The sequence below is a fragment of the Lissotriton helveticus genome, chromosome 3_1, assembly GCF_964261635.1.
Source record: "Lissotriton helveticus chromosome 3_1, aLisHel1.1, whole genome shotgun sequence".
NCBI lineage: Eukaryota > Metazoa > Chordata > Amphibia > Caudata > Salamandridae > Lissotriton > Lissotriton helveticus.
Window position 1 is genome coordinate 488,663,773 of NC_136061.1, and position 27,199 is coordinate 488,690,971.

Genomic DNA, 27,199 nt, shown 5'->3' on the forward strand with positions numbered 1-27,199 from the left:
AAGCTCTGGGCTCAATGACCCGTACAGACGACATCAACGAGCCGTTGCTCGCACCGTGACAGGAGGACAATGCACCGTGCAATACTTTCTTTTTACGTTGCCCGTTCGTGCCGGACGCATCACAAAAAGGTACTGTGACCAAGCAAACCCGCACTTTAACACACCACTCGTCGCTGTCGGGCCGCCATCCTTCGTCCTTCCTCCCGCCACCGGATTCTTTAGAGCCCAGCTGTGGAAGTTCAGACTGGGCTACTACTGATTTTTTATGCAAAGAGCTCTGCCGAACTATTCGGGCAGGGAGATCTTTTAAACAAATCACCAATACCTGGGACATCTCCTCAAAAAAATCCTAAGGGAGTATCTTTTAATCCCTCTACATAGAGCTCTGCCGAATATTTCGGGCAGGGAGATCTTTTAAATTATTCATCGTATATCAACGATTCATGAAACCACTGAGAATTCGGAGAAACTTAAAACTGAATTAGATTTACTCAAGATTTACATCCGGTTGGCGGGATATACCACGACAAGATATATCAAATAAGAATTCAGAATACTCTGTTTACCTTGAACCTATTATTTTGGACATCAATTACACGTCTGACGAGTTGTTTTGCAAACGTCTTACCTTACTTAATTTGTGTGGCTACTGTGGCTACTCCAGAAGAAGGCGCTGGTTCGCCGAAACGCGCGTAGAGACCCTTATTTGCCACTTTTAGTCTTTTAATTTGTTCAATATATGTTTATAATAATTGTTACAAATGTATGAATTCTTTAATTAATTTTATGTGATATATAATTGTATACATGTTCATTGTTTTCTTTTTAATTATGTTACATGTTGTGTCCTTATGGAACTTATAATAAAACATATATTTTCTTAATATTTTGTAGCCATTTGTCCAGATGTCTATTACATTGTTTTAGTATAGTTGCCTAGGTTATTTTTTGTCATAAACCTTTATTCCCTGGCCTTGGAACTATGGTATCCGCACCTTCAGGGGGTCCTTGTTAAATACACGCGACTGTGTACGACTCGCACAACATTCCGAGCGCATCGGACCGAAGCGTCCGCTGCGCGTGTTAGACTCTTTGGGTTCTTTTTTACCACGGTGAGAGCGGACAAAGGGTACGAATCGCACAGAACCCTAAAATTAAGCATTCTAACAAGAACTCTTTATTGCTGATAGTATTGTGGATTATTTTTGTCGTTATGTGGTCTTGTGCTAAGTCTTTACATAAAAGCTAACTATTTTTGATATACTACCAGTGTGGTGTCCATTTGCAGTGTTGTCAGTTGATTACTGTATGTGTTCACAAATGCTTTGCACACTGCCCCGGAGATAAGCCTTACTGCGCGTGCCAAGCTACCAAGGGGGTGAGCAGGGGTTATTTTGGGAGTGTACCCCCTTACCCTGACTAGAGGAGAGGGTCCCTATTTGCCACAAGTACCAACCTGTGCCAACTAGAGACCCCCAATTCTAACAGATGCCCATCTGCATTGCAAAGGATTTCGAATCATTTATAGATGGATCCTGATCCCTCATGAAGGCAGAAAAGGAATCAAGCAAAGTTTGCACTCCCCTATCGGTCCTAGATATAACAACTACGTCATCCGCATATAATAAAACCGACAGACCACGACGGCCTACCTGGGGGTAATCAACGCTTGTGGCTTGTAATACACTGTCTAGGTCGTTGATATATAAATTAAACAGGAAGCGAGCCAAAATGCATCCCTGTCGGACACCTCGCTTAATGGCCAGAGTGCGGGAGACTCTTAGGTCCTGTGAAACTCTAACCTGCCCCCTGGTTGCCTGGTGGAGAATTTCTAAAAAGAAGACAATGTTATCGTCTACCCCTATAGCTAGCATGGACTGCCAGAGTTTGCCCCTGTTCACGTGATCAAATGTGGAAGACAAATCCATGAATGCTAAAAAGATCGTACCGGGGCGAGCAACCGTGTATTTGTTCAGGATCATCGACAGATTAAGACATTGGGCCATGGTTAACCTACCACGGTGGAACCCGTACTGAATATCTGAAAAAATGACGTGTTCCTCTGACCAAGTTGTCAACCTGTCCTAGAGCACACGACCCACCACCTTGACTACCGGGTCCAACAAAGAAATAGGTCTGTAACAGTGGGATCTATCACTGTTGCCTTTTTAAAAAACTGGCACTATAGTTGAAGTTGCCCAAGACTCGGGCAGCCTGATCGGGCAGCTGCATTTAAAACTGCAGCAAGAACCAGCACCCAGTAAGTTGGATTTAATTTAAAAAGGTCAGCTGCGATGCCATCAGGTCCCCGGGCTTTGTTGCTGGTCAAAACAACAATAACTTACTTGACAGCGAAAAACCAGGTCAGATACAGCAACCACCCTTGGTGAAGAACAGGTCAACTCGGGAGGGGGGGCACTCAAACATAACTTCATATTGGCGAACCCACTCCTTCTCTGTGAAATGGGCACCTACTGCTCTCCCTTTTTCAGAGTTTAAAAAGGGGCTATTTATTATACAACAGAATCTGGAACTGTCCCTCACCATGCTCGCATCAATTAGATCCATCCATGCATCGTCCTTTTCCTGTTTGTACTACCTACGGTGGGATCTCACCAATGTAGGGTGCCTAGGGCTCCTATTTAGTACATCCCTCAGCTTTCTAGCCACCTTGGAACAGGGGGAATAAAACCCCTTAGGAGACTGAATAAAAGATCGCCAGGCCGGGGCGCTTAGGAAGTTACTTATCTTGCCTGAGATGATGCTAAACACACTGATAACATCCCCAGGCACTGAGGTTGCGGAACAGCACCTAGCTAGCTTGTTGGTGCCTGAAAATTAGACGTACTTGTAAAATACACCTGGGGATATCTGGGACCATTTAAACCGGCTCCCACCATCTGTCGGTCTCACCTCCCCACCCTGACCAGTCCCTCCCTCTAAGCATCATTAAGGGCCCTTGAAAACGAACTCATAGGGAATTATGGTCACTAAGGGCACTCGCCTCTATAGTGAAATCTGAAAATAAGTCTAGTAGGGGTGAAGATACCAAAATAAAATCTATAAATGATCCGTCACCCCTAACTTTGAAAGATGGAATAACAGACTTACTACATGGGTCAGGTAAACACATGAGGGACCATAAATCAGATTCATGGAGGAGGCCATTCAGTATCTTCCCTTATGGGGAGTGATCAAAGTGAATTCCCTGCACGCGAGTGCAACCCAGATCAGCCACACTGGATGCCCTGGGGTCTCCACAGGTGTGAATATTAAAATCCCCGCCAATCACAAAAATATTGAAAAGTGGTATTCAGGTGCTGCCTTACAACGGAACCTTGAATGTTATGTTACATATGTCCTTGAGGCAAGATGTAGAGTTATGAACAATGTTTGAGGCCCAGCTTATGAGACCCCCTGCGAAGTACCAGGGACTGTATACACGAGCTCTCTGTAGGTAGGACCCTCAACCTACAATCGATTGCCAGGGAGATGTAAATTACAAGGCCACTGCTTGGTCTTCCTATATGAGAAGAGATGGCCGGGACAGAAAACAACTTATTACCCTCTAGTGGTAGACCACTCCTAGTTAGCCACGTTTCCTGCAAGCTGATCACACTGAATTGTTTTATGTACATATCCACGAAAGGTCAGAAAACGTATTAGTTATTCCTAATATATTCCAGGATATAAAGTTACTGTTACTAGCACGTGCAGTCCCGGTACTTGCTCGTGGTTTTTCAGCGAATTAGATGGTATAGCTCGGTTCGATGAGTCAGACCCACTTAGTCAACCGCAAGCATCCAGAGTGAGCGAAGGTGCAAAACGGTTTGTTGACTCTAAAGTAGGAGGAGGGAGCTGCTCCCGCCAGCCGTGTCCGGACCTGTTCCAGTAGTTTATGTCAGTAGCCCAGTTCAAAATCGGATTTCCTGATAATTGATTTAGTGGCATGTAACTAATAATTGGGCCCTTAGAGGTATTAAACAGATGATGTCGCCCTGCGGGTTTAGGTTTATAAAAGAAGCAGAGACTTAGGGCCATAATTGATGTCTTAGGGCCAAGAGAGGCATTATTAGCAGTAGTAAACAGGATCCTTTCTGTGATGTGAGGTCGATTAAAATTGATGATAGCACAGTCACCATCAAACGGCTTACGGGAACTGCCAACCCAGTTGACCCTTCGCACCATGTTAATGTTTTTCTGTGCCCTTATTCCTAATGCTGTATTACAGGATAACCAGTGCAATACCTTGTTCTTCAGTTAGGTGTAGTCCTCCTTGGTGCCCTGGGTAAGAATTGGCACATTCCCTAATACCACAACACATGAAGCTGAATCTGGTGGTAGATGAATATCAGGCAGATTATGCATAGAGTTTTTTATAGGGCCCTTCCTGCCCCCCGGCGTTGTTCCCCATGTGCGATACTCTCCTGAGTGGCTTGGCCCTGGAAGGCCAAACTTTCCTTTGAGCCAGAAGTTGTACCTAAATCTGGTGCAATATGGGGTATAGATGGGGGCAGACCCGGGCGGAAATGTATATTGCCACTCGCTGTCCTTGAAGGGGAAGGCAAGTGTCCCTGTTATTCAAATATAGGTCTCCTGAGTTTGAACAATCTGATGTTGGAGATGCCGTAAATAGGTTGGTCAACAGGTTGGTAACTATACCCCTTGACTCTATACTACTTTTGAGTTCAGATATGCTGTTTTCAATCGAGGTCAACACTGGATTATAGAGCCCAACTTGGTATCCAACATGACTTTCAAGAAGTCCTGTAAAGATTCTAAGAAGCTTGTCACATCTGCGTTGGTCCGCCCTCGTTCGACAGCAGTGTTATTGGGTGTCGGATCAGCCCTTGACTTTTTTGCCTTCCCCCCAGGTAGCTGGCCGTTTCTTTTCGTGCTTGACCCTTGGTAAGCGTGTTCAATACCTACAGGTCTCCATCGAGTGTCTGGTCTGCTGATTGATAAATTCAGAAGATGACTAGCACTCTTGGCCCACGCTTGCCCCCTAGATTAATCTTCATTAACCCCTCTAGGTTTGTTGATGACAATGGTCGGAGTAAGGGGTACCTATTGACCGCTTGAATGGCTGTTTGGCCCGACTACGTCTTGGATCCCCAAGTTGTTGTATGGATCTTCATACTGCCCCAGGACAATGTGCACATGTGGACAGGGGAAGATGAGAGGTTACAGGAGATCTGGAGAGGCGCCAGTTCACCAGTTCTATCTCCTTGTCAAGCACCGATGCTGCTCGCTGCAAGAACGAGTCCATGGTCACCACAGCACCTGAGGCAGGCACCCCGCGCTTTCCCATTAGATACTGTGGCCCTTATATAACTAATGCTCCAACACCACGGCCAACAAGTTAATCCCGAGCAGACTGTACCAGTAGAAATGATAGGCGTTGTAAGTGCTGCAGATGAAGCCTGGAGCTGAAACAGGAGCTGGTAAGGGGACAAGGTGGTAGATGGTCTTGGCGGAGACGGATTCCTGAGGGCAATGAAGATCGATTAATAGATCCAAGAGGGTAGGCCCAGCCCAGCCTCCTCTGGTCTCGAACGGGCGCAGATGGGCCTGTCCTTGGCCTAGGCTTTACCCAGGCGCGTCTGTACGCGTCCCGCGCTGCGGGAGCCTCAGGAGCCCCAGGTACTCTTATGCGCTTCCGGGCGCAGTAATTGCCGGCAGTGCCTCCTGGCGCTAGGAACACTAGTGCTTGGAGTCCCCCAACGGGAAAGCGGCTTGCTGTTGGCTGTCAAGCAGTGAAGGCAGTGAAGGCAGCAAAAGGAATGGGCTCACAAAGATGTGTCATTCTTTCACCTCCGTTGAGTGTTTCGTATTGCATTTACTACATAGGATAGTGTTATGTGTTATGTTTTTGGGAAGTTCGTAGTGAATTAAGTGTGTGATTCGTTAGTTCTACATGGAGACAAGGTGATTCCTGCTAAGAATTTACTAGAAAAGGTTATTAATTTGTGTCATGAATGTCATTCAGGCATTACGCGCACTAAACACAGGCTCAAGGAGTTATATTGGTGGCCCAAGTTGGACATGGACATTGAAAGGTTTGTCAGATTGTGCGTCACGTATGAGACCCACCATTAGGCTCTTTGGGTTTTCCAAAGCTACAGAGGGAAGTCACTGCGTTGGATATCATGGGACCCATCACTTGGCAAGGTGGCTCATGAAAATATATTTAGTTCTATTGAATACTTTTTCAAGATGATTGGAGGTCAGTATTGTAGAATTTATCAACACAAGTACAGTAATTTCGTTTTTGGATTAAATATTTTTAAGGGACAGATTTCCAGCTATCATCCTTTCTGACAATGGGGTGCAATTTAAGTCATATAAAATAAAGAATTACCTTATGGCATATGGGATTCAACAACGGTTTACTGCTTTATATCATCCCAGTGGGAATGGTATTGTTGAGAGGGTGAAACGTAGTATCAAAGGTGTTTTGCAATAAAGGTGGCATGTCATAGGCCGATGAAATTGTTTTGGGCTCACAGGAGTAGAATTCATGAGACTGTTGTCAAAAGCCCATTTTCATTAATGAGAGGTAGTTCCAAAGGGAATCCTGGTTCGATGAAGAGCAGTGAAGTGGTTGAGTATGACACTGAAGAAGTGAAAAGATGCATTGTAGAATCCCAAAGAAAAAAATTAATTGTATTATGATTACAGATATGGCACTCAACAAGCAAATGTGTGTGAAAACATATGGTTTGCTGTGCTCAGATCACCCTCTTACCAAGGTTCAGACATACCAAGAGAAAGAGAATATTTGTAATCATTATTTTTACACTTTTGTAGTGAGGGGTTAATAGTTTGTGTTATAGTTTCTACCTAGTGGCAATTTGTGGAGGAAATCGGTGTGAAAGCCATTGGTGAACCAAGAAAGATATACATTTCTGGAAAACACACTGAATTCAGATAGATTTGTGTTACTTTTTCCTACGGTTTTCCCTGAGGAACTAATCATTTAAATGTGAAAACAGTGAATATAAATGAAGAAATAAGATATATTTGTTACAAGCTTTACGTTAGTAGCTTTTAGTATTAAGGGCCCATCTAGCATATAACATTCTGCTAAGTCCTCCAGACTCTTTTGGTCCTAGAAATGTATTGTTTGGTAATGAAACCCAGAGCCAACAACCGAGTTGTGACATGCCATAGTTTTTCGTTGTGTGTCAACCGTGTAACATTTGACAATGAATAATGAAACTGATAGGTACAATCAAAATTAGCTATTGAAATGGATTTATTCTTTTTTTTGCCCTGCTCTGTCATTTTATTTTCATTTTAATAGCTTTCTTTATTGTCATTGTTGCAGAATAAAAAAGAAATTCAAATTATTTTTGTTACTCATCGATGTTGAGCACATATTGCGAAACGTCTGCAGGAAATAGAACTCCCCATTATAACATCGTTTCCTCGTTTCCCTCCCACCCTCTCATTTTTCCTGTACCCAGTACATTCCAAACAGTAAAATGAATATAGAGTTAACGATTAACCCCGATAGGCCCATTTTCGTCCCAATGCATCGTTTCAAAAACGGAGAGTAATAATAAAAGTTTTACTTAAACAAAATCGGCTGATAACAGAAAGAATCGTTAATTACTTATCTGGTTATTACAGGTGGTTCTCAATATCGGTATTTCTTGACCTTCACTCCCCTTCCCGTCTTCACGTGTGTCTCGCAGCTAAATGTAATTTACTTCCTTTGTCCTTTCGCATCCATGGGCTGGTGCCCCTCCTTATTCTGTAAGAAAGCCACCCCAGACCCGCTTCAACTCGTCCATTATTTTTTCATATGAAGCTATGTGAAACATTTCTTGGTGCCGGCTATCTGTGGGCAAACACAGGTTCTCCATCGTCTGAATATACTGAGCTTATCTACCTCCATCACAGTTGTTAACCATCACCCATTTTAGTACATGATCTCTGGAAACATTGAATTATCAAGCAACAGTGCTGCTTGGGCTACTAATACCCCTGTTATATCTAATGTACCCTTTATCATCCTATATATCTCCATACATTAATATTGCAGTAGCTGGCACTCCCAGACTGTATACACTATATTGCTGTGCGGCACATCGCCAGCAATCTGTCCTTGGGAACAATCCTGCAACTCTCAATCTTTCTGGCGACCAGTGCCATTAATGTAAAAAATTGTAATATCGAAATTTCAGCTGGGCTTCTTGTAGGTATTTGTCATGTGTCAGAGAAGAACAAACCAGTCTTTATCAGTGTAGTCTACTTGCACTCTCTGAGAAATTGGGTTGCTGGTTGAATGGGGTGTTAACTCAGCTCAAACAACAGACACAATCCCTGTCAGGGTGAACCACAAAAGTCACAACGTTAACTTGTGCTTAACCCACTTGCAGCTTGGCACAGTCAGGCTAAACTTAGAGGCAATGTGTAAAGTATTTATGCAGCACACAAACAGTAATAAAGTGAAAACACAATCTAAGAAAACCCCCAGTCAAATTGAGAACAATACATTAAACTTTATTAAATCATGTGACACCAAAACAACAAAACTCCAAACATTAGAATCAGAGTTATGCATTTTTAACGTTTAAGGTAAAAACCAACACCTAAGAAGATCAAAGCACCAACCACGGACATCTAGTTGCATAAGACCGGTTCTAAGTAAAAACATATGGCTGACCAAAATGGAGTGCTAGTCGGATACAAGAAGTGGATTGGGCCTGGTCAGCGCTTACCTTCTGATTTAGAAGACATTTTATGAAAAGGTGATGTCCGAGAAGGAAGCGTAGTCATCGGGGAGCCGCTAGATTAAGTTTCGGTGAAGATTCCGTCGTTCGGACTTAGTCTCTTTTTAGGAAGTTGAAAACCTCCAGTGGGATGAGGTTGGAGCTGTAGCTGACGAGAATGCTACGAGGCCGGATACCCCTTCTGCGAAGGACCGCTGAACAGGATTTGCTCCTGCAGAGAAGAACATAGCAGGAGCTGTTGCGAAGTAACACCGAGCGGCGATGCACCTTGGGTGGATAGAGGAGCAGGTTGGTCCCAGTCTCCAATTGTTTTTCAGAGCCAAAACATGACTATGTAAGCACCTTTAACACCACCACCAAGGATCCAGTTGTGTGAGGTTAAGACTCACTCAGGCTGGGTCCAAGTGTGGTTCAAGATGGTTAGAGCTTTTTCTGTAGCTGAGGTTGTGATCAGGAGGCCAGCTTACTAGCCCTTGGAGTCACTCTGTTTGTCCTGGGTTCAAGAAGTGGAACAGGGTTCAAGCAACAGAGCAGCTCTCTGAGGGTTTAAGGCAGGCTTCAGGCAGCAGAGCAGTCCTACTAGGTGCAGCACAGCAGTCCTCTGAAGTGCACAGTAAGCATAAAAGCAGGCAGTCTTCTCGGAGTTCTTCCACAGGTGTGGAACGTTCCTTCCTGGAGGTCAATTTCTATACACTTTGCAGAAATGTTTATTCTATTTGAGGAAGAACACCCGGAAGCTCTGTTTTAACTGAAACATGGCTCAACAATGAGTCATACACCGACCTTGCTCAAGCCCTCCCTCCTGTTTACATAATTCAGAGGCAAGATTGGGAATCAGGTAAAGGCGGCGGCATCACTATTGTACATAAATGTCAACTTAAATGCAGCATTTCAGCAGGCCCATTACCTGATTGTGAAAACCTCTCATTTGCAATAAGATTTTTACCTACTCTTACCTTTTCTGGTATTTTAATTTACCGTCCACGACGCATATGGACAATTTTGTATACTTCTTTCTGAAATGGTAGCCAACTTAGCCAGCTCCCACTCCAATTTTACGCTGTTAGGGGATCTTACTCTCCATTTCGATGACCCCTCTCATTTAGCCGTCCCTGAGTTGATTGATGACTTGGCAGAATTCAACTCAAACAAAAAGTTATTGGTCACACCCACTTGAAAGGCCACTTACTGGATCCCATTTCCTCTAATATTGACTAGTTATTGGTAAGGGAGTCTATTCCAGTGCCTTGGTCCGACCATTTCCTGATTCCCCTTACCTGGTTTCCCATGTGCCCTACCCTGTCCATCAGCTTATGGTCTAAACTCTCGCCAGAACACTGCATCTCAGCTCTGGAAAATACCAGGCCGACCCCTGATCCTAATCCTACCAGTGCTAATGATAATTTTAATGAATGGATTGAGTCCTCATTAGACCAGGTCCTTCCTAAGAAGTGGATTCAGAATACAGCTGGGACCAACAGAACGGCGTGGTACTCCCCTAAGCTCTGTGAGTTTAAATACATTTGTAAAAGATTTGAAAGAATATGGAGAAAGGACTTTTCCCTATTTAATAAACTTAAATACAGGCAGACTATTAAAATCTAGAAAGTGGCAATTAAATCTACACAAGCTTCATATTATGATGAAAGAATCACCCTGGCATCTAACTCTCCTCGCAAACATATTCACATTGCTAAAAACCTTCTTAGACCATCTTCACCTCCAGTTACTACTGATGATGCCTATTCTTGCTGTTATAAACTGGCAGAGTTTTTGCACAACAAAATCCAAGTTATTCACACTTCCTTTCCTCAGGCGGCTTGCCATAGCCGTTCGTTATGTCTGGACATCATGCCTCAGATCAGTGAGCACCGTCTGGTGTAAATCCCTCCGTTGGACCTCAAGCCATTAAGAATTACCTTGGCTCTGGTAAAATCTGGTTTGCCTAGAGATTCAGCACCCACCACTATTTTGAACCGAGTTGCTGGAACAGTCTCTCCAGTGACACTGGAGCTGATTAACGCCTCTATCTCTACTGGAGTAGTCCCCCCCCTCCATGGAAAAGTGCGATGGAGAAGGCGTTGCTAAAAAACCCTGATCTCAGTAAGATTGTTGAGAAGCATGTCAACTCAGTCCTCTCCACATTTTTGGAGTCTCACAATCTCCTCCGCCCTTCACTGACTGGCTTCCGACCCCAACAGGGTACAGAAACTGCCCTCTTAGCAATAGTTGAAGAGTCAAAGACAATCCTGGACTGCAGAGCCCCACTCTGTTTAATGTATACAGGAGCCCGTTAGCAGAGAATGTGCGCCATTTTGGGGTCTAGATTGTCACCTATGCTGATGATAAACAACTCGTTTTGGCCCCAAACCACTCTGACAATTCCTGTCCTGACCTAGCCTCTTGCCTGGAGAATGTGGCCAAGTGGATGGAGCATTCATATTTGAAACTGAATGGAGCTGATGTTGCTAGGTAATTCCCCTATTTTTAATGTAGGAGTGTTGTGGCCAGTTTGTCTTGGCCCCACTCACATTCCCAAGAACCAGATTAAAAGTCTGGGCATCTTGCTCAATCGTGATCTGAACTTCAAGTATCAGGCCCTGAAATTGGCAGCTAATTGTTATGAAATCCTTAGGATGCCTAGGAAACCTTTCCTTGCAAGGAGACTTATGGTCCAGACCATAACTCTCTCCCGCCTGGACTACGGGAATGCTCTTTATTTAGGAGCTCCTCGTGGCACCTTCGCAAAGCTACAGACTGCAAAACTGTGCAGCGCGTATGCTCCTTCGGATTCAGAATTGCCAATCCGTGAAACCAGCTCTCAATACCCTCTACTGGCTTACCATACAGCAGAGAATTAAATTCAAGGCTCTCTGTATTGTTCACAAGACATTAGCAGGGAAGGTACCTCCTATTAATCGGTCCATTATTCTGCCCTACCGTTCGAAGAGGTGCCTGCGTTCGGAGAACCTCCGTCTCGACTTAGTTCCTAGGATAAAAAAGGCGAGAAGCGGGGACCGTCTGTTTTCCTATAAAGCTGCCAGGTTGCGGAATACCCTTACCCCTCACATTCGTCTTGAGCATATTCATTTGGCCTTCCCGAAATCTCTCAAAACATGGTTTTTCCTTAGTGTTGCTTAGTAGTTTTTACTGTCTGTGTTGCTACTAGCACTGGGATGCCCTCGGGTAGCTATGCGCTAAATAAATGTTTTTTCATTCATTCATTCAATCATTCACAGGTCCAGAAAGTGAACTGAATAGTGGGTCTAAGAGTCCTATTTTTATGCTTGGGTCCCTATCTGAAGTAGGTGAAGTTTCTACTCCACCCCCTCTTCCTGCAACTGATGTCCCATTCAGACATACCTAAAAAGTAGTAAGGGCACGAAAATGCCAACTTTCTAATAGTGGTACAAAAGGGGGTGGTGATGGACGGAGCATCTGAATCAATCAAACACTCACACCCAGTCAAAAGATCTGGGTTTAATCCATCACCGTTCTTTAGCCCACTCTGCCACCCCAGTTCAGACACGGCTATATGCAAATCAGTCTGACCCTGTGCCTCATGGGAACAGTCCAGCCCGAACTGCCAAGCCATGTCTTTTCTAGACCGGAAACAAGCTTCCGAGGACCGGTTTCTGGCATTCCAGCCTTCTTCAGCCCGGCTTGCTTGAATCCAGTGGCAAAGTGAGCAAGGGACTCACGTCTGAGCATACCCTGCCACACTTATGGCGGCCAAAAGCGGTACAAAAGGGGGTGGTGATGGACGGAGCATCTGAATCAATCAAACATTCTTTAGCCCACTCTGCCACCCCAGTTCAGACACGGCTATATGCAAATCAGTCTGTTTCAGACACGGCTATCTGCAAATCAGTCTGTTTCAGACACGGCTATATGCAAATCAGTCTGTTTCAGACACGGCTATATGCAAATCAGTCTGTTTCAGACACGGCTATATGCAAATCAGTCTGTTTCAGACACGGCTATATGCAAATCAGTCTTTTGTATCGCTTTGTTCGCCCTAAGTGTGGCAGGGTATGATCAGACGTGAGTCCCTTGCTCACTTGGCCACTGGATTCAAGATAGCCTGGCTGATGAGGATTATGAATCCGAAACCGGTCCCAGGATGCTTGTTTCCGGTCCATGGAAGACATGGCTTGGCAGTTCGGGCTGGACTGTTCCCATGAGGCACAGGGTCAGACTGATTTGCATATAGCCATGTCTGAAATGGGGTGGCTGAGTGGGCTAAAGAATGGTGATGGATTAAACCCAGATCAATTGACTGGGGGTGAGTGTTTGATTTGCTCAAACGCTCCGCCCATCATCCCCTTTTGTATCGCTTTGTTCGCCCTAAGTGTGGCAGGGTATGCTCAGACGTGAGTCCCTTGCTCACTTGGCCACTGGATTCAAGATAGCCTGGCTGATGAGGATTATGAATCCGAAACCGGTCCCAGGATGCTTGTTTCCGGTCCATGGAAGACATGGCTTGGCAGTTCGGGCTGGACTGTTCCCATGAGGCACAGGGTCAGACTGATTTGCATATAGCCATGTCTGAAATGGGGTGGCTGAGTGGGCTAAAGAATGGTGATGGATTAAACCCAGATCAATTGACTGGGGGTGAGTGTTTGATTTGCTCAAACGCTCCGCCCATCATCCCCTTTTGTATCGCTTTGTTCGCCCTAAGTGTGGCAGGGTATGCTCAGACGTGAGTCCCTTGCTCACTTGGCCACTGGATTCAAGATAGCCTGGCTGATGAGGATTATGAATCCGAAACCGGTCCCAGGATGCTTGTTTCCGGTCCATGGAAGACATGGCTTGGCAGTTCGGGCTGGACTGTTCCCATGAGGCACAGGGTCAGACTGATTTGCATATAGCCATGTCTGAAATGGGGTGGCTGAGTGGGCTAAAGAATGGTGATGGATTAAACCCAGATCAATTGACTGGGGGTGAGTGTTTGATTTGCTCAAACGCTACGCCCATCATCCCCTTTTGTATAACTTTCTAATAGTGGCATTTCATAACTGTGACTTAAATTCTGACTTAACCATTAAAGAGGATTTTAAATTAAAATTTCTCAGACACCAAACATGAGAGTCCCACTTGCTCGCACTCAAGAGTTAGCACTTATTAGATGTAGTAAGGCCACCCAATGTTATCCTATGGTAAAAATAAGCCTCACTGTAGTGAAAAATTAATTTAGGAGTTTTTCACTACCAGGACATGTCACACTTAAAATTATATGTCCGCGCTTTTAATTACAATGCACCCTGCCACATGGGCTTCCTGGGGCCTACCTTGGGGTGACGTGTGTTATAAGAGGGGAATTAAAGGTTGGCAAGGCGGTTATTTTGCCAAGTGGACTTGGCAGTTAAAAACTGCGTCCAATCTGCTATTGCAGACCTGGGTCATGCTTTAAGGGGCTAACAGAGTGGGTGGCACCAAAGTGCTGCATGCCCACTACTAGCATTAACTTTACAGGTCCTTGGTATATGGTATACCACTTTACTAGGGACATATAAATACATTAAGTATGCCAATTTGGTGTAAGCCGATCTTACCATGTTTTAGGGAGTGAGCACAAGCACGGTAACACTGGTTAGCAGTATTAAACTGCACAGAGTACTAAGGCCAAAACAATGAATTCAGCACAAATAGGAGATGTGAAAGCAAAAAAGGTTTGGGGTGACCCTGCAGCAGAAAAAGCCCAGTCCAGCACAATCTAAGTGGCCATTATTTCTTTAGATATAAAGCTATGGGATTTGAAAAGGCAGAGTCTGCAAGATTCTGTAGAGCTCCAAGATTACTCCTTTATGAGTCCCCCATGTCTATAGCACTTACAGTTTAGCCGAATTAGTTCTGAATTCCCTTACACCCTTCTATTGCCCCAGAGGGGGTCCTCCTATGTATTCTTTTATCCACTTTTAAAATGTTTTAGGCTTTTTATTTTTTAAGCGTACAACATGACATTCAATGTAGAGTGGATGTTGAAAGATTTTTCTTTGTCCTTCTTATAAAGTGACCTAAAGTCACCTGTCCTAGCCTAGGGCTTTCTCTAGTTTAACCCTTCTCAGTATTTTGCGAGTCTCATGTACCAGGAAAAATATCTTCACTATCTGAAATGATAACTATAACCGTACTCGCTGCAGCTCAGACAGATAGAGACTCGGCGTACCAGTACAAGGCTGAAATTGACTTACCTGTGGAGTTTTAAACTGAAAATATACACACCCATTAAAAATTCTCAACGGGAGAAGACCATCATAACCCCTTCGCTGCTAGCCCTTTACCCCGTGCTAAGCCTTTTTTTTGGCTATTTTGGGAGTTTGCGCTTATGCCCCTGTTACTGTTTGTCCACATAAGGTATCCACATCACATGTAGGTCTTTTTTTTTACAATACCCTGAGAATTCTAGGGGTACCCAGGGTTTGTGGATTCTCTTGGGGGACCCAGAAATGAGCCAAAATGCAGCTACATTTCGTGTTTTTTTTTTTTAATGAGACACAAATTGCTGCAGAAGAAAGCATCTGATCTTTTCCCTGCAAATGGCATCAACAAAGGGTTTGTGGTGCTGGGATTAATATCTTCTCAGCTTTCATGGACAAGCAGACTTTTGCCAGAAAACCAACATATTCTATGCAATTTTGGCATTTTACTGGGATATTGCCTATTTTTCCTATTTTTTGTGCTTTCAACCTCCTTCCAAGTTAGTGGTAGAAATGGGGGTGAACCAATAATGGATCCCAGAAAGCTATACCTTTCTGAAAATTAGACACATTTCTTAATTCAGCAAGGGGTCATTTGTGTAGTTCTTCAAGTATTTTTAATAGAAAATTATGAAAATAGAAAATATTGAAATTGAGTTGAAAAAAACGGCCATTTATGCCAACGTTTTCACCTGTAACTTCTTCTAGGTATGACTGATTTTTTAAAGCAATATACCGTTACATCCACTGGACCCTTCAGGTTGTGGGGATATATAGGACTTGTAGGTTCACCAAAAACCCGAGGAACCCATAGCCAATAACTGAGCTGTGCCTTGCAATGTTTTTTTTATTCTGTACCTGGCAATTCATTTGGTAAAATATAAAGAGTGAAAAATAGGCACCAAGGAAATCACTATATTTCCCAAATTAGAACAAAAAATAGAGTTTTTGCACATCTCCAAAATTGTGGGTACCCATACAAGCAGGTGAATTAGAGGTTATTATTCATACATACATTAGGAAGGCAGAAATGCAAAGAAAGTCAATTGGTAATAACACTTGTTCTACTATTCTGTGTTCCCCCAAGTCTCCTGATAAATATGCTACCTCACTTGTGTGGGTAGGTTTAGTGTCCGCGACAGGAAACTGCCCAAAACGCAACATGGACACCAAATTCTTCCAGTGAAAAAGGACCCTTTTTTTGCAATGTGCCTAGCTGTGGATTTTGAACTCTACTTAGCCGGCACCTAGGGAAACCTAGCAAACCTATTCATTTTCTAAAACTAGACACCCGGGGAAATCCAGGATGGGGTGACATGTTCTGTTACCCAGAATCCCTTGCAAACCTCAAACTTTAAAAAAAGAAACACATTTTCCTCACATTTATGTGATGAAAAATTGTAGAATCTGTGTGGATCCACAAACGTCCACCCACCCCTCATTTCCCCAAAGTCTCTTGATAAAAATGGCACCTCACTTGTGTGGGTAGGCCTAGTGCCCATGACAGGAGATGGCCCAAAACGCACAGTTGACACACACCATTTTCACAGTGATAACAGAGCCTAGCTGTGGATTTTGAACCCTAGATTTATTATTAATTGAATTTATTGAGCGCGACAGCTACCCCATCGGGTTTCCCGGCGCTAAGAGACAGATCAATAACATAAGGCAGAAGATTTAAAGATTGAAGAGCCAGGTCTTCACTGCTCTGCGAAATCGCATGTGACAGTGTTCCATCCGTAGGGCCAGCGGAAGGGAATTCCATAGTCTGGGTCCTAGGTTCGCAAAGGAACTACCGCCCATTTTGGTAAGTTTGAACTTCGGTACATTAAAAAGATGAAGGGATGAAGAACGGAGAACACGAGTAGGAAGATAGGGGCTGACAAGGGCCTGAAGGTAGAGGGGTGCTGATCCGATTTTGATCTTGTGCATGAAGCATAGAGCTTTACATTTTATCCGGTTTTCAACCAGAAGCCAATGCAGCTCTCTCAGGCGTTCTGTAATGTGGTCCCATTTATGACAGCCACAAAGAAGCCGAGCTGCAGCATTTTGTACCAGCTGAAGACGCCGTGTGACGGCCTTTGAGTACCCCAGATAGAGCACGTTGCCGTAATCCAATCTGGAGGTCACCAAGGCATTCACAACAGATCTCTGGGTGTTTTTGGGGAGCATCCAGCAGATTTTGCTCAGCTAATGTAGAATGGTAAAACAGGTAGCTGTGACTCTGTTGACCTGATCTTTCATGGATAGTCCCCTGTCAAGAATTACACCCAGATTACTTACTTGTTCAGATGGAATTGGGATGGGACCCATGGTAGTTGGCCAGTGACTCAGGTTCCAGAGATCAGGTTTGTTACCAAGAATCAGAACCTCCGTCTTTCCGCTGTTTAATTTGAGTAAGTTGTCGTTCATCCATTCGGATATTTTGCAGAGTCCTGTTTGCAGAGGGGAGAGAGCCGTGGGATCAGTTTGAGACAGTGAAAAAACAATTTGTGAGTCGTCGGCATAAGAAAAAAGATTTAATCCAGAACATTGTGCAACATAAGCTAAAGGTGTGACATATAAATTAAAAAGAAGAGGACTAAGAATAGACCCTTGGGGTACCCCATGAGGGGATGGATGACACTTAGAAGACGATGACTTGGAGAAAATCTGAAAAGTGCACTTAGACAGGAAGGATGCGAGCCAGTCCAATGCTTTGTTTCCAATGCTAATGGCAGCGAGGGATTTAAGAAGGATACTGTGTAACACAGTATCAAAAGTTGCGCTGAGATCGAGTAAGATCAGCGCAACTGTTTCTCCTCGATCTAAGAGCAGACGCAGATTATCCGTAACGCCCAACAGGGTCGTCTCCGTGGAGAAACCGGGGCGAAATCCCAATTGGGAAGGGTGTAGCAGGTTGTTGTCTGTTACAAATTTTGAAAGATGAGCATGGATGTGGCGTTCCACATAGGGATCAGCAAGCACATAGGGAAATGTTAGAAATGGGGGTCTCTAGTTGGCAGTGAGAGGTACCTTTGTCAAAGTAGGGTCCCTTCTTCATAGTCAGGGTAAGGGAGTTACACTCCTAAAATAATCCCTGCTCGACCACTTGGTAGCTTGACACGAACAGTCAGGCTTATCTCAGAGGCAGAGTGTAAAGCATTTGCACATAACCAACAGTAATACAGTAAAAATACTACAAAAGGACACCACAACAGTTTAGAAAAATATCCAATATTTTGATATATCCAAAACAAGACCAAAACGATAAGAATCCAACATACAGTACTTAAAATATATACTTTGCAGAAATATCTCAAAAACACAGTTCGTCCGAGTCTGTAGCTACGTCCCGGGCTACCACGATACTGAAAACAACTGAATCCAACCGTTCCATCTGACCCCGTCGGTCGGGGGTTTCTGTAGATTTGTAAACAGAACCTTTTGTGTTGCGGCCGACATGTTGGTGCGAGCCGGTCGTGGCAACCGTCACGGTTGTGATGTGAAGTGAAGCAGTGCAGCGAGCAGTGCCCTCAAGGCACGTGCGGGCAGCGGCTCGGTGATGGTTGTCCAGAGCCGTCGGTGAGACCAGGGCTGTGTTGCGGACTGAAGGCTGTGCTCGATGCAGTGCTGACAGATCACGGGCAGGTGACAGAGCTATATTGCGGGAAGCTGGCGTCGGTGAGACCAGGGCGGCAAAGTGAAGCAAAGCGGTGCTGTCCCACAGGTCATGCTGCAAGCAGCGGCTCAGTGGTAGCGGTGTTAGTTGTTGTCGGTGAGACCAGGGTTGTGGTGCGAGATGCTGCGGTGCCTTCAGGACATTGAGCCAATGATGGAGTCGGTTGCTTTTCCCTTCTCTGCGGCAACTGAAACAATGGTTCCAGAAGCGGTACCCAGAGGTTGGTGAAGTCTTTGCAGTCCCTGAGACTTTAGAATAGAAGGCAAGCTCTTCTTCAAGCCCTTGGAGATACTCAGACAAAGTGAAGAAAGTCCAGTCCTTTCACTGCCCAAGGTAGAAGCAGCAAGTGCAGGCCAACCCAACTTAGCAACAACACAGCAAAGGGGCAGTACTCTTCCTGGTAGATCTTCCAGCTCTCATGCTTGGCTGGTTCCTTGATTCCAGCAAGTTCTCTGAAGTCTTTTATCTCCCTGAGACTTCCAACAGGAGCTCTTGGAGAAAACTCTAACAGCAGGATGATGAGAGTACAGTCCAGTCCTTTCCCTGCCTAAGACAGAAGCAGCAAACATCAGGCCAACACAGCAGAGCGTGCAGCAAAGTGGCAGTTTCTTCTGACAGCTTTGCCAGTTCTTCTCCCTGGCAGGCTCCTTAGTTCAGCAGTAGTCTAATATACTGGGGTCTGGTCTCTAATATTTATTCAGCAAATTCCTTTGTTCTCTTGGTGCAGAGAAGCTCTTTGTCCATACAAAACCAGTTCTGTCCTCTCTGGTGCTGCTTCCTGACAGGAGGTGGAGACAGCATTGTCCAAGGCAGACAGGGCCTATTCAGGTGCAAGGGAAATCTCCTTTCTCTCTCTAAATGCTGACCAGGCCTATTCAGGTGTCAGTGAAAACTCCTCCTACTACTCAATATGCATCCCAGGTCTAGTCAGCCCAGCCCTGACTCATTCAGGAATGGAAGGACACACATGAACCCCCCATCCCCGGTGGCCGTCTGAGAGAATGCACATTCCCAGACCCTGTCACTACAAAGCCAGACAGTCAATCCACAAACCAGCAGAGGCACACCGGATGGCTGAGCAAGAAAATACCCACTTTCTAAAAGTGGTATTTTCCAACACACAATATAATAAAAGATGCATTTTTATATTCTGAGTTCAGGCATTTTAAACTCCAGCTTTCTATTTTGTCCTATTGCGAAGTTATATTTATAATATGTCATAATTAAATTCCCATTCTAGTCTATGGGATAGATAGCCTTTCCATAGTGAAAAACTAAACACACTATAATACACTACAAGGACATGTCATATACACCAGTGCATGTCCTAACTTTAACATACACAGTACCTTGGGCCTCCCTTAGGGGTCACTTATATGTAAGAAAAGGGAAGATTAGAACCTGGCAAGTGGGTGCACTTGCCAGGTCGACAAGGCAGTTACAAACTGCACACAGACACTGCAGTGGCATGTCTGAATTACAATTACAGGTTGCTCATGTGCGTGGCACAATCAGTGCTGCAGTCCCACTAGTAGCATTTGATTTACAGGCCCTGGGCACACGCAGTGCACTGTACTAGGGACTTACCAGTAAACCAAATATGCCAGTCATGGAATCACCAATCCATAAACCCAATTTTCAGGGAGAGTATATGCACTTTTGCACTGACTAGCAGTGGTAAAGTGCCCAGAGTCCTAAAACCAACAAAAACAGGGTCAACACCAGGAGGCCAAAAAGCCTGCGGGTAAACCAGCTGAAAAATCCAAGTCTAACAGGAAACCTAGCAAACCTATGCATTTTTTAAAACTAGACACGCAGGGGAATCCAGGATGGGTGATTTGTGTGGTCCTCACCATGTTCTGTTACCCAGAATCCTTTGCAAATGTTAAACATTGTCAAAACAAAAACATTTCCCTCACATTTCTGAGATGGAAAGTTCTGAAATCTGTGTGGACCCACAAACTTCCCCCTACCCCACATTCCCTAAAGTCTCCTGATAAAAATGGTACCTCACTTGTGTAGGAAGGCCTAGTGCCCACGACAGGAAACGGCCCAAAACGCAACATGGACACATCACATTTTCACAGTGAAAACTGACCCTTTTTTTTTTTTGCAAAGTGCCTAGGTGTGGATTTCTAACCCTAGCTCAGCCAGCACCTAGGGAAACCTAGCAAACTATACATTTTTTAAAACTAGATGCCCAGGGGAATCCAAGATAGGGTGACTTGTGGGGCTCTCACCAGGTTCTGTTACCCAGAATCTCAAACTTTGTAAAAGAAACACATTTTCCTTACATTTATGTGAATGAAAGTTCTGGAATCTGCGTAGATCAACAAACTTTCACCAACCCCACATTCTTCTAAGGCTCCCCATAAAAATGGTACCTCACTTGTGTGTGTGGGCCAAGTGCCCATGGCAGGGAAGGGCCCAAAACGTAGTGTGGCGACATCAAAATGACCTATCACAAAACAACCTGGTTTTGAAAGGTGATCTCTTGGGTGTTTAGCTCCAGGTTTGGTAGCCATCTAGGGGAAACCTATCAAACCCACACATTTCTGGAAACTAGACACCCGGGGTAGTCCAGGGAGGGATGGCTTGCATGGACCCCCCAACGCTTTCTTACCCACAATCCCCTGGAAACCTCACATTTAGCTGACAGAAATCCAATTTTTGTTATTTTTCTGTTTGGGAAAGTGGTGGGATCACCTGGCTGAAACAAATATCCTACCACCCAGTATTCCTTCAGGTTTCCCGATAAAAATGGAACCTCACTCGTGTGGGTGGACCAAGTGCCCACGGCACGGAAGCCCCCAAAACGTATTGTGGAGATATCAAAATTGCCTATCACAAAACAACCTGGTGTGGCAAGGAGGGCACCTGGATTTTTGGCCCTGGGCTCGGCAGCCATCTAGGGGTACCTACCAAACCAACACATTTCTGAAAACTAGACTCCCGTGGGAGTCCAGGGAGGTATGCCTTGCTTAGATTCCCTACAATTTTTCTACCCAGAATCCCCTGCAAACCTCAAATTTAGCTGAAAAATATCACATTTTCCACACATTTCTGTGTGGGTTCACCTGCCGGCACAAATGTCCTACCACACAGCGTTCCCCTCAGTTTCGCAAGTAAAATGATACCTCACTGGTGCCTCGGGAGCTGGGGAAGCTCTTGCCCAGCTCTTGAGTCTGTTGAGGGGAAAAGGAAATTCCTCTGGTGCCTGCACCAGAGGGATTTCTAGTGCCATAGCGTTGCAACTGCTTTTGAGTTGGACGGATCCCGCGCGTCTGACGCATGGAATAGGTTAAAATAAAAAGGATAAGAGGATTAGACAAAACTAACATGAACATAGTGGGATGGAAGTACAATTGACTATAAGGATTCTCTCAAGAGAACATATAGCCCTGAGAAAGTCGCGGGACATTTCCAATTGCGCAACGAAACACGTGTTGGCTTTCTGTGGCTAAAGATTATTACAACTGAACAAAAGATCACAAAAGGAATAAAAGAAAAAGACTACTAGTTACAGTCAAAGGATGTTTATGTTATTATATGTGGGCGTGTGCTGGAGGGTTTCTTTTGTATTATTTATGTGGTCTTGGATCACATATTGGGGAGCGGGGGGGGTCACAATACCTCACAAGCACCGTATCTCAATACCAGAGCAATTAATACTTTGTGAATTTATATGGATCGCCATTTTCTACAGCTAACCTTGCTTAACAAGGTGTCAGAAACTAGACTGGGGTGCACTGTCCTAGTTTTACAAAAAAAAATGAGACATACCTACTACAAGTGATCAAGTTCTTCAGGATGCTGATTAGGGAATAATACACTCAAACTACTGGGTAGAGGCTAATTAGAGTCATGCTTTGTGGTAGGAAGTCTGGCTCCCCACTCTGTGAACACAAGCTAAATAACCTTGTGATTGGCATGGTCATCCAGTAGCCTGGGCAACTCCATCCATAAGCTGCAAGCTACTGCTGAAAGCCAAGCATAAACTGGTTGTTACATTTTGAGACATTAGTGGAACTCAAAGAAAACATAATTTGCAATGCAAGTCCCCAAAGTTGTTCTGTCATATCTGCCTGTTTAATGGCCTTTCCCTAGAATCAAGATTCCTTGGAAAAATACAATTTCTACCAAATGACAACTCTTTGAGAAAACATTTTGGCATGAGTCCCAGTAGCCTTAATATAGACCACTCTGATGGCCTGCACCCCTTGCTGGAGAGTTTGACACTTACTTTTGTAATCATTACATGAGGTGAACCACCCTGACCAAAATGTCAGTATTTTTGTCTTAGAGGCTGTCTGTGAACTATGAATCCATGTGCTGCACTTGTAATGCAAAATCCATCTGAAATCTAGCTCTCTTACATCCAAACACTTTCACTTCATAGCCTGCAAACTTGAATAACTGATGTCAGAAATTGCCTCAAAAACGCTTCGGATTTTTCGGAAATGTATCACTGAGCCAGTTGATTTTCTCCATATTTGATGGCACTTCACTCAACTCAAACGTTTTTTAGATTAAATAAAGTAGATTGATGCTCAAATTTCTGGCATTACGATTGGTGTTGGCAAATCACAAGTTTGCATTGCGGACAGATCCCTTAACCTACTCTTCTTTTCTCAGGGGTGTTGACGCGATATCTGGAACGGTAAAGCTGTAAAAAGGGTCCAAACAGAGACTCATGGGGAAGGTAGCAGGATGGTGGCACGAAACACACCACTTGAGATCATTTTCTGGATAAACTTCAAAATGAATAACAAATATCTTGTTGTTCTTTTTGTTCAGTGCTTCACATGATATGTAGCATTTAAAAAGTCTGATGACAGTGTTGTACTTTCTTCTTTATTATACTGATTAGACTTGCTTAGTTAATATCACCATTACTGACTGTTATTGTATTTACCTTACTTGGGCAATCACGTAGAAAGATTTAATATAGGAAAGAGAAAATTGTTACCTATAACAGATTGCAATTTGCAGTTTCTTAAATTGAATGTATAAAATGAGTTCTGAAGAAGTAGTCGCAATTAGCCCACCTACCTCATTAATATGCATATAGTAGGTTGTAAATTGCGACTCACTACGATTGGCTACATTCACATGCTTGGTGGCCTTCTGGGGTTAGCAGTCCACCATGTCTGTGATTGCTTTTAAATAAAGTAATCATTTATTTAAAAAGCCCTCAGTCTTCCTTAAAAAACAGCCTGCGTTAAAAAAAAAAACAATGAAACATCACATAGACCTTTTTCGAAGCAGGCAGTAGTCCCATGGACAACTGCCTCCTCCTAAAACATTTTTTGTGAACATTCACCCCTTCCCGTTTGCGGGTGGCTTAAAATCTCCCTTGAGGAGATAATAAGATATTAAAGTTTTGTGAATGGATTTCCGTTGCAAAACATTAAAACATCCCTAAAGGAATCAATTCCCAGAGGGGACGCCCTCAACACGCCCCATCCAGATACTGCTTCGGTATCTATTCCCAAATTGCGATTCGGTAACATCTTCCTGAATCACAAATTTGGTTTGGTGTGTTAAAAAATGCAATTTTTCAGTCAGAAGGACTCTGATTTTCTGAATTGGAGCCATACTGACCGTACCAGGTCATATGTGTTTGAAAATAATAAAAAATATAAATTAACAGCATCGAGAACGTGCACACACGAGACCCAAATATGTGTTTAATACATTTATACCACCAAATATACAGTGTAAATTGTCATTACTGGCTACGGGAAGAATAATATCGTAAGCTTTTGTTGAAGTAAAATTGATATAGCGTTGTATGTTTGCTTTCAGGAAAACGTTCTGCTGAGGACAAGTCAAAGCCAATGGATATGCTTTCAGGAACACGTTCTGCTGAGGACAAGTCAAAGTCAATAGTCGTCCTTTCAGGAAAACGTTCTGCTGAGGACAGGTCAAAGTCAATGGAAATACTTGGTGAGTTGTGTTCAGAAGAAATGCATTTACATTTTGAATTCCAAAACTACATACTTTGATCAGGAGATTATTGCAGATTGATGTATTTTCTCTTCAGGCCCCCTAATTAATTAAATGAGGAATTTCTATTTCCTAATTAAATGTACCATGCATCTGAAACAGAGTATGTCAATAATACTAACTGGTACTAAGTAGTACTGCTCAGTATTTTTAGGTCTCGCTAGAGTCAGCGCATGGATGCTCTGGCAAGACATTTAGTAGCTGCTTTGAAAAGCGCTACCTTGCCATCCACCAGCTTGCTAGAACGCGCACAAGGGCGCGCGACGAGCACAGCACTTTTTCCCGTTGTGCGCGTGCGCACAACTCGCGTCACCACTCAAGTTTTTTTTTTCATTTTACGGCCGCGCGGCTCCTGCACTTATGCGTTAATGCATGAATGAATGTTCGTGTTTCTCCTGCACACATAGGTGTACACATGAATGAATGTTCGTGTCTCTCCTGCACACATGGGTGTATATATAAATGTATGTTCGTGTTTCTCAGCACACTCCACCTATCTAGCTACCCCCAGGCACTTGCTCTCTCATAGCTCGCCCCATCCCCTCCGTCGCCAGCCCCTTACCCCCTCCGCCCCAATAGAAGGACCGCCCTCCATCAACTGGCCCCGAATACATATCCTGGTGGTGGCAGAGACGGATGGGGCGCGGCACCCACCCCCTGGTTAGCAGACCACCTCGACCACCGACATGTCTTGGAATTAAAAAGGCGCGCGGCTGCTCTGCATAAAATCTGCATATATTATCACTGGCGGCCCTCGCGCCGCTGGCTGCCATCTTTAATTGTCCCGCGCCCGCCATTCAAGCTGGCACCGGGGCGGGTGCAGCATGAGAAATAAATTAATAAAAACCAAAGATGCGTCGCTCTGCCGTGGACGGCTGGGCTTCGGTCCGGTTCTGCCCTCCATGAGCTGTCACGCGTTCACACTGTAGGGATGGTGATCTGGACTCCAGTGTCGCGTTGACATGTTTCTTGTTTTGCCTCAAGTGACAGCCAGCGCTGTATAAGAGGATCGTTGCCTTGTATACATTAATGCATGTAACTGTATTGCTGCTACGTAGGTTTGCACACGATTTTGGAGTGAAATGCACCTGAAAGCACATGTTCCTTGAGCAGTGACGTACCAAGGGTGTTATGGGCCCTAGTGCACGGATGAAGTCACCCCTCCCACCCCGCTGCTATTTGAGGTATATAAACACAGTAATTATTCAGTGTTCAAACCCCTCTTCCCCGGCCTCTGGACCTGGTGTCACTTCACCTGCTGCACAATGAAAGCTACACCGCATTCTGGAGAAAAGCATTCCCATTAACCCGTTTCCTGTAATTTTGTTTCTTTACATTCATTTCAAGTGTGTGGAAATCATTCCGACGAATGCCCTTCATGTCAGAAAAAATGCTGTCAGTCCTCCCGCCAAACACGTGTCTGTTGTTTTCCTTCTGTGGACAAAACCCCTGTGCCTCCTCCTTTCTGCCTCTCTACCCCATCTTTGTTTTGTTTTGAGAGAAGAACCCTACGGATTAGGCTCATCCATTTCTAGAAATAACAAGCATTGGCATAGGCAATAGGTCTCTCTTTTGCAACCTTTTAAGTATTTAGTTATGCAGCACAATATCCTTGGTGCAAGAACATCAACTGTTGCATGGCTAAACACTTTATAAGGTCCCTAAGGCGAGACCTATTGGCCGTGCCAATGCTTGTTGTTTACTTCTTATCTGGACTTTAGATGTGTTCAGTGCTCATGACAGTGACATGCACAAAGAACAGAAAACTGCTTTTTACTTTGTAGACAAGTTACTCTTTGCACCCATGACCAGAGGCGGACCCGCCAGCAAATCCTGAGGTAGAGACAGAATGTAGGTTTGACTTAGCACCGAAATTTGAAAGGACGGACCAGTGATCACTTGCATTAAAACTACAAAATGTATAAAAGACATAAATCAAGGATTTGAGAGATGGTCCTGATGTTAAGCTAGGACATTTATTTTAAACTGACTTAATATTTTGTGCATCTCATGCAGGTGTTTCTTCTCTACCGGTCTGCTCATTCAAAAACATGCACCTTTCTACATTCTACATTCTATCATTAAATGTGATACTCACTGCAGATTCCTAGATCAGTAACTTTTGAGGTTTTGACATGTCTAGGCGAACTGAAATGGGACAAATAGCTTATATGAGCAATACATGAGGAATAAATAGATGGCTTTGATGAGACTCATAAGTGATGCAAAGGCTGCATATTGATAATTCCTTCTGGTGGTGCTTTAAAAAAGTATTCTATAGAGAGACCAAAGTCAGTTGTGGTCCACAGAATGGAAATCACCCAGCATTTCTTTCAGAAATTGTTTGGAGATATTGGCAAAATCAGTCATGTAATTGTGCTGGGCACTACAGGTTAGTTAGTGTTGAGTGGCATTGAATGAATGTTGTAGAGAGCCAGGCGGGCTCTACTAGACAATGAATCCATGTTCACGCATCCACTCCACCCCTCAGGGCGGGCACGCCCGAGGGTATAATAAATCCCGGGTACGACCGCTCGTGGTCTTCCCGGCTAACCAGCACTAGAGTGTGTGTCACGTAATTGAGTGTA

At 44.2% G+C, this 27,199-nt stretch overlaps 1 protein-coding gene across 4 annotated transcripts in view; it reads left to right on the plus strand.

The window, feature by feature from the left end:
• ANKAR (ankyrin and armadillo repeat containing) overlaps positions 1–27,199 on the plus strand; it is a 1,199,016-nt gene that overhangs the window by 279,554 nt on the left and 892,263 nt on the right. For all 4 annotated transcript variants that reach the window (XM_078680368.1, XM_078680367.1, XM_078680369.1 and 1 more), the window contains one exon: positions 24,411–24,551. In XM_078680368.1, coding sequence (XP_078536494.1) covers positions 24,411–24,551 — 141 coding nt within the window. The remainder of the gene's footprint in view (positions 1–24,410; positions 24,552–27,199) is intronic.